This window comes from Paramacrobiotus metropolitanus, unplaced genomic scaffold (assembly GCF_019649055.1).
Source record: "Paramacrobiotus metropolitanus isolate TYO unplaced genomic scaffold, Prichtersi_v1.0 Parri_scaffold0000072, whole genome shotgun sequence".
NCBI classification, from domain to species: Eukaryota; Metazoa; Tardigrada; class Eutardigrada; order Parachela; family Macrobiotidae; genus Paramacrobiotus; species Paramacrobiotus metropolitanus.
The window spans coordinates 178,821-192,685 of NW_026570292.1; the positions used below are offsets into that span (position 1 = coordinate 178,821).

The window sequence follows — 13,865 nt, forward strand, 5'->3', positions numbered from 1 at the left end:
CCGAACTGGTTCATCAGAGTTACAAAAACGAAACAGGGAATCAACGTACCAGATGCTTTTCACCATTGGTGACAATCGTGCCTACCTAGAATTTACATTAAAAGATAGTTCCGAATTCCCAAATATTTCACTTCTTAGTTTTACTTCTTCACTAATGGAATCGACTTGACATCACGAAAACATCCAGCACTGGGAGCATGCGTGCGTGTTTCGTGGCACTTTTGCCGTCCATGTCAACGGCAGTACAGTGCGTCATATAGCTGTACATTAACCGACGAAAAAAATACGATTCCGTATTTTGAAATAAAATTTATCGCTACATGTGTCTTGAAATAGATGCTAAACTCAAATAATTACTTAGTAACATGCATCACTCTTCAAGAAGCTGTTCCAAGCTACTCTGTTCCCGTTCCCACCGGCAGACCGGTTTAAAAACTTTCTACCGTACGGGTCGTCGCAAAATCGCACTATCGCAAAGTAGTTCAGTGCTAGCGAAAATAAAACGACAACGGCTGCCACGTAGCCAACCAGACCTTATTGCCGGTTATATTACAACACAACAACCGAACATAAAAATTCGCTGATTACATGCAAGGTCGTTGTTCGAGATAACGCCAAACCTTTGCCGAATTGGCGTCTTGCTGATCTCTGGTAAATATGATTCACTTCAGTTTCCCTACATTTATTGCCTGGTAGTATCTGCTACTCTATTGAATTATAAACTGACCTAATAACTTGAGCTTGAGAAGAAATTTTTAAGTAGTGCATTCATTATGAAGACACTTAGATGTCTTGAAATTGATTTTGTTGTTAGTTGATATTTAAACTGATTGCAGAACTATAATGGATCAGTCATCGATGAATTTCCAAAGCCATCTTACAGGCTACGCCGACATATTACCCGAGCGGGAGGCCTGCAAAACCTTATCGATCCTTAATATTATAACAAGAAAGAAGAGCTTTTTTCTTGACATGTCTGAGACTGCCAATGCTAATCCCGGATGTTTAGGCGATGAAGATGCCCGAGTTCTTATAGAAGAAAAAGAGAACATCGAATTAGCTGAAGTGAATTTCACGTCAAGCATAATTGGCATGCTCGAAGATTGTCGCCAAGGAATAAACCAAATAGGCGCACTGGTGCAGTTTAATGCGCGGTTTAATGGTGGATTTTCTCTTTCAACAATATCCTATTGGCAAACACCAACCGATCAAGGACAAACTGGATTTTGTCCAATCGGCCAAACAGCGTATGATTAAGTACATTGGGCATCCGGCACCGGATGCGATGATGAGTTTCAACGCAGCTGAAGATACCTTTGTGCTGTACTACCACGAAAGTGCCAGTAAAAACGACTCGGACGAGTGGGCAACCACACTGGGCAAGTTTTTCAGTTTGGCGGAAGCAGCCGCAAAGGAATCTGACAGATCAAAAGCGTTCATAATCGTTGACTGTGAACTTTCTGGCCAAATGGGACCCAAGGGTTCCAAAGTTAACGAAGTGGCGCACTATCGCAATGGACAGTGGATGTACGATGGGTTCGAGGAGGACGATGGTGAAGAAAGCGTTCCAATGGCGAAACCAACCATTGCGCCGGTAAAACGTCAGCAAGCCCAGAAGCGAGGTGCAGTCGAACTTCCGTGTCCCGGTTCCAGTAGACCAGGTTGCTGCTCACCGGAAATAGTTCGCAGCTGGAAGTGTGCTGAGTGCCAGGAGTTGCTAGAGTACGGATTTGATGATCACTTCTACTGCAAGTGTGGCAGAGCTCTAGCGGATACATTTACTTTTCACTGCGGCAGAAAAAGGCACGGTCTGCAGTATGTCGGATTTCGGTCAAATGTATATTATGTATTAACCAGTCTTATCGGCAAACTGGAAGCTTTTAAAGATATCAACATCCTTGTCTTAGGTAAGGAAGTTCCGTGCATCCTTACCGTTACCACAATAATCATTTAACCTACAGGCGAAAAGGGAGTGGGAAAGTCGACGTGGATCAATGGTTTTGCCAACTATGCCACCTACACAACGCTGGACGATGCGCTTCGCGAGCCATTGTATTTGATTCCCGGTCATTCCATCACATTAGATGAGAACTACGGAAGGCAGGTGGTCATTATGGGCAACAGTGACAACGAAGGCGAAACACCTGGCCAATCTTGCACACAAATGCCTAAAACGTACGTCTTTCGCAAAGGAAACAACATCATCCGGCTCATTGACACCCCGGGCATCGGGGATACTCGTGGTACGGAGCAGGATAAAAAGAATTTCCAGTTCATCATGGACCACTTGTCGCACTATGACAGTCTACACGGTATTTGCATCCTGCTGAAGCCCAATAACGCCCGGCTGACAGTAATGTTCCAGTTTTGCATTAAAGAATTATTGTCGCATCTCCACCGCGATGCTTGCGAAAACATCGTATTCGTATTCACCAATGCGCGCAGCACTTTCTACCGCCCGGGTGACACGTACCAAGCCTTGTACAAACTGGTTGAGTCTGTGAATCCCCAAGCGAACTTACACTGCATTCGGACACCATCTACTGCGGAGACAACGAAGCCATCCGTTTCATGGCAGCTGTAAAATTTGGAATTCGGTTTGCCGAAAGCGAGCAAGAAGACTTCCGCAAAAGCTGGGACAAGTCGATGAAAGAAACGAACCGACTGACAGATTATATTGCCAACAGGCCGCCTCACGAGATGGGTGAAACGCGGACTCTCAACCAAAACAAACGGTTAATGCTAGCGTTGACAGAACCTTTAGTCTGTGTTATTAATAGCATTCAAGAGAATATTCAATGGTGGAGGAAAAAACAGAAATTCTCCTTTTCCAAGAAAACCAAAAACGCCTAGTAGAGAAATTGTACGTGCCGTCCTTCGATTTGGAAAATAAACCTCTGTCCCACCCATGTACAGTTTGTGCCGCAAGCAAGTGCATAAAGGTAGTGGGGCAAAAGGTCAATTACATCACACACTGTCACGAGCGCTGCACCGAAATCACAGGCGTTCTTGGCCAATACCCTAATCCAAGCCAGCAGAAATGTAAAGCTATCGACAGCAGTGGAAAGAAATGCAGCCATTGCGGCTGTTCATGGGAAACGCATATGCGGATTGACTATGAACAAAGCGAAGTAGCGGTCCCAAGAATAGATGCTCAAGTGCAAGCCTTGCTGAACCAAAAAGATAGCCACATCAAAACTGTGCGACAAATCCTTCAAGATCTGCAAGATCGAAAAGCGCAACTGAACATTGAAATGGATGTGATAACCAAAGTTGCCGCCAAACTTTGGGATTTCGTGAAAACTAACGCAATAATGTTTATACTGATCCTATGGAATGCTATTGGCGGTATTTGATCGGAGTCGAAGAGGACAAGGTTGCGACTGGGGCCAGCCGAAAAGGTTGGGAAGACTATCAGAATACGCTGCAGCGATACCTGGAAGAAGGAGAGCTGCTGCAACAGGCCATGGCTGATGGTACCAATCACGGGCAGTTTACCGCAACCGAGATTGACTCCGCCATTAAATCGCTATATAGTCTGCCCTTCAATGGACAAACAATCAAACGCTTGGTGGAGACCAGCAACTGATCTTCCGGACAGCAAACGTAGCATGCAGAGAAGATTTGTAAACCAACACCTCAATATCGGAAGGTCAAAAGGGTTATCGGACTCGGAGGTTCTAGCCAAAATAACCAGCAACCAGGTGTCTGCCAGAATTGTAACGCTGATAATCATTCAAACACAAGAAGGGTCGGCAAATAATACTACGATGTACCGGTTCTGCGATGGTTTACGGCATTAGAGGCAAACAAAATCAATCAGCGTAAATCCAATCAATCCATCTTTTGCGTGCGAACGAAGAACTATTGTCTGTTAGCATGCGTAAAGAAGCTAAATGCGAAGACTTTGAATGCGGAAACTGTTATGTTTGTAAATTTCGTTGGCAATGATACTTTTTACGCTTTCGGAGCAGACGGAGGGACAGATACGCTGCGATCCCGTCTGAATTAGAGCGCCGCGTTCCGTTAGACGAAATTATTTTATTTTTGTCTGTACAAGTACATTTCCTTGTACATTTCTTCTTATACTTTGTAGAATGTCTTTATTCAGCAAGTTTATAAAGGGTTGTGGCTATAGACCAGTACTGCTGTATCATCATCTATATGAAAAATTCCTTCTAAAAAACACGAGAATAAACACTTTCCAAAGCATTTTGAGCGTTTCTGAGCTGAATCCTTGAACTTAAGACTTTGAAAAAGAATAACAAGCGGAGCGGTTTTCTTTCGTTCTACCGTACAGTAGTACAGAAGTACAGCTTTTAGCCGATTTCCTTAAATAGATCTGCAGACGCGCTGCACCAAGTTAGTGCTTGTACTCTAACATTTCATTCTCTCAGGTACTCTTCTTTGTCTTGTACCTACCTATTATACGAGTAGAAGTAGCAGTTTATAGTTAACTACGCGCCACCAGTACAGACCAAAACGAATGTTTTAGATAAAACCGGTACCGCATGAATTCATAATCCTTGGTCCTTATCATATCTTCGCCACGCTTGTTGATCAAACAATGCCATCTGAAATAAATACTGTTATAACGTACCGCATCATTGCCCAAGTTAGAACGTACAGATTATATTATTATAGTAACCAATTGTTACACAAAACGTAATCGCCAACGAACGACGTCCAAATTGCAAGTTCCGATACCCCGTAAAACTAGTTCACCATGGACTACATAGCGAAATGGATTAAATGATAAAAACGTCTATTGATTCATCAAAGAATTAGTAAAATCGTTATTAAATTAAATTAGCGTGGCTTTCTACTACGACTAAATTCCTAGTAATTTTGTATCTGTGCATATTTGTCTAACGATTGCAATGAATCAGTCAAGCGCAAGTTTTCAGAAGCTCTTAGCGGATTACGCTGACGTCCTTCCAGAACGAATGGCCCACGATATTCTAAAGACGTATAGCCTCTTGTCGAATCAACACGAGTTCCTTCTAAATCTTGACGGGAATGCTAAACGTTATCGGGACTGCGTCAGAGAAGAAGATATTGACATTGTTGCCCAAGAGATGCGCAATATTCAAACGGACGAAGTTAGTTTCATGTCAGGTCTATCAAAATGTTGAAGGAGTGTCGCCAGGAGCACAACGACACCCAGCATGTGATGCGATACAATGCCGAGGGACCGAGTTCCTTCTGCAACAGTATCCATCTAGGAAGCACCAGGATATTGCTGAAAAACTGGCTTTTGTGCGATTGTTGGAACGCAGAAACATTCAGTATATCGGACGCTTAACTCCCAATACGACAGTGAGTTTCGAGGCGGTTGAAAAGGCAGTTGTTCTGTTTTACCATGAACGTATTAAAAACGATGATCCGAAAGAATGGGCTGCCTTATTGGCTGCGTTTTTCGATTTAGCGGACGGTGCGGAGCAAGGGAAAATCGGAGTGGCATTGTTCGCCGTAGTTGACTGTGACCTTTCTGGCTACATGGGATTAGAAGACAGAAACGTGAATGCAATAATTCAGTATCGAAACGGCAAACCGGTAGGCGAGAAACTTGCTGCAGTGACAGACGAAAAAGCTTGCCCGACAGCAAAGCCAGCAATTCCATCTACGCAATGTTCGGTACCGAAAAAACTGGGAGCGCTGCGTCTGCCGTGTCCTACTTCTTCGACGCCTGACCGCTGTCTACCTGATGGAGTTCACGAGTGGGAATGTTCCAAGTGTCACCAGTTACTTATGTATGGATTTGACGACCATCTCTACTGCAAATGTGGCAAAGCTGCAGCTGAATGGTATAGGTTTCATTGTGGACAACAACGGCACGGTTCGCAATATTCCGGTTTCAGACCAAACGTACTGACTAGCTTTCTGCAAAATCTGAAGCCATTTAAAGAGATCAATATTATTATTTTAGGTAAGCAGTGATGTAACTGGTAACAGCATCATTAGTTTTCTATTCTCATATCGTGACTATGAGAAATTATGCTAAGAGCGCATTAATCTATCTAAATACCAGTGCGTGTCGTTGCTTCAGGTGAAAATACAGCCGAAAGCTCTACATGGATTAATGGTTTCGTTAATTGTGTTATCTGCCCAGAACTCAGTAAAGCTCTTACGGATCCGATTCACCTCGTTTCTACAGCAGATTCATCCGATAGTAATAATCCAAAAAAGTCGGAAGCAGAGGTTTCAGATTCTGCAAATACAACCTACACGAAGACCTACGCCTTTCGCAATAGCAACAACCTTATCCGACTCATCGACACAACGACCGACCATAGCAGAGGCAATAATGATCACCAAGAGGTACAAAATTTTCCATACATTATCAAAGACTTGACAAAATATGATGGGGTGCACGGCATCTGCATTCTTGTTCCACCAAACAATGGCCAGTCGACGAGAATCGCAAAATTTCTGCAGCGCCTGCACCGAGATGTGTGCCGAAACATTGTTTTTATTTTAACCGGTGGGTGCAGCATTTTCTCGCGAGGCACTGTGTGCAAGGCACTGGAACGATTCATGGAAAATTGTAAATACCCAGTACATCTTAACGTCTACGATACAGGTAACGTGTATTGCATGGATTATGAAGCGTTTAATTCTGCTGCAACTTTGCAGTCCAGATCTAAGGTTACGGGCTTTTGCGATGCAAACCTAGACAAGATCTGGGAGACCGCCGCGCAAGATGCAAATCGGCTGGTTAAATATCTTGGTGAAAGGGCACCCTATAAGTTGCAACCCACTATATCCCTTCTAAATGAATGTAGGGAAACGATTAAGGCCTTGACGGAAGTTGTACAACAGATTAGCGAAACCAATAAAAAACCTAAGTCGGTACTTGATGAAAGAGCCCAAGAACTTCAACAGCTCATACGTGACCGAAGTGACCTGGAAAAACATCTGTACGTGCCATCAATTACCTTGGAAACCATTTCGTTACCGTACCCCCGTCTGGTTTGTGTGGGGCGGAAATGCGTGAAAGTTATTGGTAATAAGGTGAACTATGTAACCCACTGCCACGAACCTTGTTACTGCGTTATAGGGCCAGTTCCGGGTGTATACCCAACACCCGGTGTCCAAAATTGTGTTGCAATGGATAGTACTAAATTACGATGCTCTAAATGTGGTTGTTCCTGGGAATTTCACATGCAGGTGGAATACGAGACGAAGGAAGTGGAAGTTTCTATGGTGGATGAAAAAATACAAACGTTGCTGGGGCAGAAAAGTAGCGAAATCGTGGCTGCCAAACTTTTCGCGAAAGATTGTGAGGAGGGTATAACCAGAATAAACAAAGAAATGGAGGAGATTTTCGAAGTGGCTGCCCTGTTGATGTACTATATAAAAAACAATGCCATAGTCTCCGGCACGGATTCCATGGGTGAATTTCTCCGTTTCTTAATAGCAAATGAAGAAAAAAAGGTTGCTGCTGGCTCCACTCGAAAGTGCCTGGATGATTATCAGGCCGTACTCCAAACCTATGTGGACGAGCAAAAGCTATTGGAATTAACGATGGCAGATGAGAGCACGAATTACCAAGTCATTACATCGAAAGTCAGTGCCGCCATCAAGTCGCTCTATGGTTTGGATATCAGCGGAGAGATAATCAAAAGCCTTGTAGAAAAGTGCAGAAAGGAATCCGCGCCCATGCTACCGGTGGAGGATACATCGGTCACTTTTCTGTGGAAGTTGGTATCTCGGCATCCGGTACGAAAATGCGGCCTACCAACCAAGACCTCTCGGACAGAAAGGAAACAGGAGTCGTTAGGAATGATGAGGCCAACAACAACCGCAATTATTTTCAGCATGATAAAAACGACGGAAATTGTGAACATCAAGGTTATGGCAACCAGATTTATCGCCGCGCCTCTGCTTTCAGAGACATTCCAGCTATAATGTACAGTATCCCCAAGCTGCAAGTGAAGCTGACAAAGCTCGTGATAACGCTCCAGTACCCACACAGTCAAATGTCCATCCTGTCACGTATCACAAGCAGATGCTAAATGCCGGCCAAGCTTTAGCGCCAACATACTACGGCCGGCAAACTCCAACTCCTTTCCTTTACCAAGGCGACAAACCGTCCGCTCCCCGGCAAAGCATACATTTTCCTTTGCCGAACCCCCATCAACTGGCTACGCCAGCGCTGCCGATGCATCGAGGGTCTGCAGACCTTTCTAAAGGAAGCATTGCGAATCCTGGGTATGCAGCAGCTATTTTACCGTATGGACCTCAATTGTCCAACCGGGATGAACAAGCGATGCCATCATATCGCTTGCAGGGCGCAAACAATTTCGCAAGATCAACAACAGCGCGGTCACGACAGAGCCGCGACCTCGCTACGGGAAATATTCTAAATGAAATGCGAGGTTTGCCGCCGGCCCATAAAAGCCTCGTTCCGGAATCGACACAAGGTGGTTCAGCATCCACTTGTTTTCCAAAGCCGACAAAAGTACGGTCATTTTATTCTTTTTACTGTGTTGCAGATTTATCCCAAAGCGAGGCCAAGACTACAACGGATCTCTCGGCATCACAGTTCGATCGAAATGTTGCTCATCGACCTGTTGCGGTCGTTTCACAATTTGGACCAAAAAAGCCATCTGTGCCAATGAAAATAATATTAAAACCGTACACTCCAAAACCCACCCAGAAGTCGGCTTCTCCCAGTCTTGATCAATCGGGCGTGGATAAGATCAGTCCACCGAACAAAGGACTGGAAAAGAAGGGAGTGGCATTACGGAAGTGCGATACCGAATAATAGCTACGGATTGGATTCAGAGGAACGCAGGAATCCGGTACTGCGACACACGACACGCCCCCTTTCTAGTGGTCCCTCTGCTACAGTTGTGTGTGTGTGTAAATTGGTGTAAATTGATAAAATGGGAAATGTTAAACGCTAACATGTGTCACTTGCTGCTACTAAGGTCACCAGTGCGACCAGTACCCTAATAAGAATAACAGCACTGCGTCATGTGTGTTTAGGACGATGATAAACTTTATCACCTACAAGATTTTTACATTAATTTGGGCGTTTACAACTTTTACATTAATTACAACCAAGATTTTTACATTAATTACAACCATGGCAGCTGCATCTAACGCGTAAACATTGTGGCGTGGCGCGCAGGAGTGCGTAGTCCGGTGTAACCTATGAAACCATGTTTTTCGCTGTATTTGTACATCATCCGAACGGCCGTGTACATTGCAAAATAGTTCCGAAATGCCACAAACACCTGAATAGCATAATTGTTCTTACCAGTTACTCGTAATTGCAAACCAAAATTAATTCCACTCTCATGCACGCACGATTTAACAGCCTACCACATGACCAGGTGGGGCCGAAATCGCAAAACACGGTATCAGTACACCAAACAACTGGTACAATATAATATTATTATACCAGGTAACACCAAGAGAACGAAATACAGTACATACAAATATTAAAGTGATTTTCCCTAAAAAAAATTATTATTAAACAGTAACCATCTGTAGATCGCTTTACTAACTTTATGGTACATACATAACTAATCGCTGGTGACTAATCAATCGCTTTGTTCGCTTACATCAATGTTTAAAGATTTAAAGGATATTACTTAGTCACTAACTGGATCGCGTTGAGACATATCACTTTGCATCCTGAGATAAGTTTAATGGCATCCTTATCTCTCCGCTTTGATAACCATTTCTTTATCTGCTGTTCTCAGCAGAAATTTTACGTAAACGGTATAGCTTCAAGAGCGCAATAAGCGAAATCATTTACTCCAACACACGTGCATAGGCGAGCCAAAACGTTGGCGTACGATACCGGCATACTTTCATATTATGCGAAGTAGATCTTTGTTCTTCGAAAATCTGCTCCGAGAAATTTCAACAGGCTGGAGGCATCAATACGAAAGCTGTAATAAATTAAAAAGTATCGGTAAGGCTGCATTCTTATTAATAATAATTATGCTGACATTAAAATTATAGCATACAGGTTTCTCAGGACGCAATACAAGAACACAATGAATCCTCCGCTTCCTAATCTACGACAATACCTGCAGCACCATTTAGATGTTATTCCGGAAGCGGTCGCTAGCGACATTATTAAAATCTTAGACATCCTGGACAACAAAAAGCGTTATTTTCTTGATCTCTGCAAAACATTAAGCGCTAGTCGCGTGCGCATCGGTGAAGATGACGCCAACGCACTCTGTGAAGATACAAACAGGATCGAGGCTGTGGAAGGCAGCTTCACATCGAACATTATAACCCTGCTAGATGAGTGCCATCTTGGACACAGTGACACTAACGATATCATGCATTTCATTGCGAAGTGGACGGACTACTTGCTTCGCGAATATTCATCCGACAAATATCGTGGTATAACAGATAAAATGAATTCGATGCAAAAATCGGGACATGCAGCCCTTGCGACCCAGAGCGTGAGCGATGATTTTGATCAAAACGTTCTGTCACTGTATGAGAACCCCAGCATAAACGAAACTAGTCCGCTGGCCAAACCTTCCCTTCTGCCGACTAAATGTCAGCCTCCAAGAAGCCGCGGAGCCGTAAAGCTACCATGCCCCGGTTCTTTCCGACCCAGCACATGCCCACCGGGTACCATTTACAACTGGCAATGTTGTGAATGCCTGCGTTGTCTGGAATACGGATTCGACGATCACTTCTATTGTGAATGTGGCAAATCTGCCGCTGAATGGTTTACGTTTCAATGTGGACACTTTAAGCATGGTGCGCAGTATATCGGATTTCGACCAAATGTACTCGTTGGCATGCTCGAAAACCTGAAGCCTTTCAAAGAAATTAATATCCTTATATTAGGTAAGTTGAACCTTTTACATATGAATACGCCTCTACAGAAATGCTAGTTTGACTAGCCAGTATATTTTTGAGCAGGAGAAACCGGTGTTGGAAAGTCGACGTGGATCAACGGCTTTGTCAACTGCATCACCTACGCTACACTAGAGGAAGCGCTTGTGGAACCAGTGTATCTGATACCTGCTCGGTTCAAAACATACGACGATGACTATAACGAGCAGACAGTGACAATGGGTAAAAGTGAAAACGAGGACGAAACACCCGGTCAGTCCAGCACACAAATGCCTAAGACGTACGTCATTCGAAAAGACGACAGTATTATCCGGCTGATTGACACTCCGGGCATCGGTGATACGCGAGGAGCCGAACAAGACAAGAAGAACTTTCAGTTAATTATGAAACATTTGGCCAACTACGAGACGCTACACGGCATTTGCATGCTGCTAAAACCCAATAGTGCCCGGCTCACAGCGATGGTGCAGTTCTGCATTAAAGAACTCCTGATTCATCTACACCGCAGTGCCTGCGAGAACCTAGTGTTTGTGTTTACGAATACGCGCAGCACTTTCTACCGTCCCGGTGATACGTATCCGGCGCTGCAACAGCTGATTGGAAATGCAAAAGACGCCGGTCACCATCTTAACATCAACCTGGGAGTTGATATCGTGTATTGTGTCGACAATGAAGCCGTGCGTTTTATGGCTGCCGTAAAGTGTGGAATAGCCTTTGGTGACAGCGAGAAAGAACACTTCAGTGAAAGCTGGAAGATTTCGGTAGCGGAGACTGACCGGCTACTGCAGTATTTATCCAAAAGAACTCCTCACCAGCTGCGTCAGACGCTATCACTGAACGAGGCAAGGCAGTTCGTCCTCACGCTAACGGAACCGTTGGCGCACATCACTAAGAACATTCAGACGAATATTCTGGCCGCGGAAGAAGCCAATGAAGTTTTGCAGCGGGAAAAGAGCAATAAAGATCTTCAGCGTAAACTGTACATTCCATCGATCAAATTACAACACGTGCCACTGTCGTACACGCGGACGGTCTGCGTCGCACCCAAGTGCACGAAGATAGTAGGGCAGAAGGTCAACTATGTCACCTGGTGCCATGAACACTGCAACTGTGTCAGCGGGGTCAGTCGTGATTCGTATCCCCAACCGGCACTGCAGAATTGCGCTGCGATGGACAACAGCAAAATGCGGTGCGCCAAATGTGGCTGCTCATGGGAATTTCACATGCAGGTTGACTACGAACAACGTGAGGTCATGGGTCTTACGCTGGATGAAGGCGTGCAGACATCGCTGGATCAGAAACATGAACATATTTCCTCGGTCCAAAAAACACTGGATGATTTTGCCGACCGCAAATCAAAACTCCAAGCCGAACTGGACGAGATTGCCGGAGTGGCTTCTGATTTGGGGTGCTTCTTAAGGACGAACGCAATAATTCCTTACAATGATGCCACCGAAGCATACCTATGCATTTTAATAAAAACGGAAGAAGAAAAGACTGCCACGGGCGGCAGCAGATCCGGTATGGAAAATTACCAAAAGGCAATTAACTTGTATCGCGAGGAAAAACGAATCATAGAGGAAGCCCTTACTAAAGGCAGCAAGCATAGTCAAGCTACCGCAACAGATTTCAAGACGGCATTAAAAACACTGTACAATTTACCGATAAATGGAGGTGCGATTAAGCAGCTGGTAGACGCCGTGGATTCTGAAAACAAAAGTGAAATGGAATTCTCCGAGACTCTTCACAATCCCATACCACGCAACCGAAACAAGCAGGAAACCAAATCATGTGTAATTCCACAACACTCTCCAAGAAGTTTGAACGGGCGCCCTGAAAATGCAGATACCAGAGGCCCGCTAGTTGTAAACAGGGATGGCAGTTCCGTGTTGGGTGTCAGTCCCGGTTTTCATCCGGTACTTAATGGAACTATGTACCAGGCCCAAAGTTTGCCGTATGCTCTTCGTATGCCGCGGCCGATTACTAATATCCAACCGTCTGACATAAACCAACGGTTGAATATCGACGCGATGAATTTTCCAAAACCGTTTAAACATTCGGGCGGGATGCCAAAACAAGTCGGCCCACAATTACATGGCACACGCCAAAAAATCATTGCCAGACCCGCTGTTATTCCCAGGCAAGGTAGCGAAGTACCATTACAAACGTACCAAAATAGGCTTCAACAAGAGCCCATACATAATCGACCTGCACTTGCAACGGTGGTAGCATCTGAACCAAACGATCCGCCTAAAAGCACTCTAAACCGGCATAAAGTGGATAATGGTCACATAAAAATGACTCAGCGACATTCCAAGGCAGAAGGAAAGAGCCAATGGTGATTCAAATGAAGAAATATAACGGACAGATTTTGAAGCCGGCTGCAGATGGCGCGAAGCAAAATTTGCCTACTGGACGAGCGGATCGATTACCTAATACCAAACAGCAAACGGATACATCATTTTCCCCTTCGGATGAGACAGCAACACCGGCAACGCCCATGAAAACATTTTTACCACCACAACAAGTGAAAACATTGACAGCAGCATTCGAAGCTCAAGGAGTGAGAGACACGCTGCAAAGGAAACGGTCGCCACCGGCTCATAAAAAAGGTGCCATTTATCCACCGGGAGAGAAATACAAATTTCAGCAGCATAAAGAATCAGCCACACCGGCGGTAGAGGAACAGCGAGACGAACACTGTGATCAGGTATGCGTTGAAGCAGCTGCGAATGTCTCCAGACAGGCAATGATGGAGGCAGCAAAAAGAGGTGTGGAGAGGATGCAAATAACCTTAAAAAAGTATGAGACAAAGAATGTGTAAATCAAAACATTTAAAGGTCAAGATTTGCATTTTGTCAGATTCAATTGGTTGGGATGTGTTCAGATACCCATGCTTTCTGGCCAGAAAGCAGATAAGTGATAATAAATGTCAAGCTCTTGAGATATTAAATCTGGTATATTGGTAATCACAAATATTAGCAGTGTGACCAACGTTACTCGGGCAATAGAAATGGAATATA

The 13,865-nt window shown here is 44.4% G+C and overlaps 3 protein-coding genes across 6 annotated transcripts; all 3 read left to right on the top strand.

Moving 5' to 3' along the window:
* The first annotated feature begins 1,159 nt into the window (after positions 1-1,159).
* On the top strand, positions 1,160-2,853 carry LOC129594856 (uncharacterized). The gene is made up of 3 exons (XM_055491709.1): positions 1,160-1,907; positions 1,962-2,496; positions 2,688-2,853. Exons 1-3 carry the CDS (start codon positions 1,160-1,162, stop codon positions 2,851-2,853), a joined length of 1,449 nt encoding a protein of 482 aa, XP_055347684.1.
* A 1,872-nt stretch (positions 2,854-4,725) lies between these two features.
* On the top strand, positions 4,726-8,986 carry LOC129594885 (uncharacterized). 2 transcript variants are annotated; one of them, XM_055491743.1, is made up of 4 exons: positions 4,726-5,319; positions 5,429-5,929; positions 6,050-8,426; positions 8,499-8,986. In XM_055491743.1, the coding sequence occupies exons 2-3, from the start codon at positions 5,500-5,502 to the stop codon at positions 7,909-7,911; spliced, it is 2,292 nt and encodes a 763-aa protein (XP_055347718.1). In that variant the 5' UTR covers positions 4,726-5,319; positions 5,429-5,499; the 3' UTR covers positions 7,912-8,426; positions 8,499-8,986. The 2 variants fall into 2 exon arrangements, with proteins under 2 accessions (XP_055347718.1, XP_055347717.1); XM_055491742.1 differs by having other exon boundaries at positions 4,726-5,929.
* A 779-nt stretch (positions 8,987-9,765) lies between these two features.
* On the top strand, positions 9,766-13,786 carry LOC129594838 (uncharacterized). Of its 3 annotated transcripts, none has more exons than XM_055491684.1 (3): positions 9,766-9,931; positions 9,982-10,833; positions 10,909-13,786. In XM_055491684.1, exons 1-3 carry the CDS (start codon positions 9,835-9,837, stop codon positions 13,182-13,184), a joined length of 3,225 nt encoding a protein of 1,074 aa, XP_055347659.1. In that variant the 5' UTR covers positions 9,766-9,834; the 3' UTR covers positions 13,185-13,786. The 3 variants fall into 3 exon arrangements, with proteins under 3 accessions (XP_055347659.1, XP_055347660.1, XP_055347661.1); XM_055491685.1 differs by having other exon boundaries at positions 9,989-10,833; XM_055491686.1 differs by having other exon boundaries at positions 9,998-10,833.
* Positions 13,787-13,865: the final 79 nt, after the last annotated feature.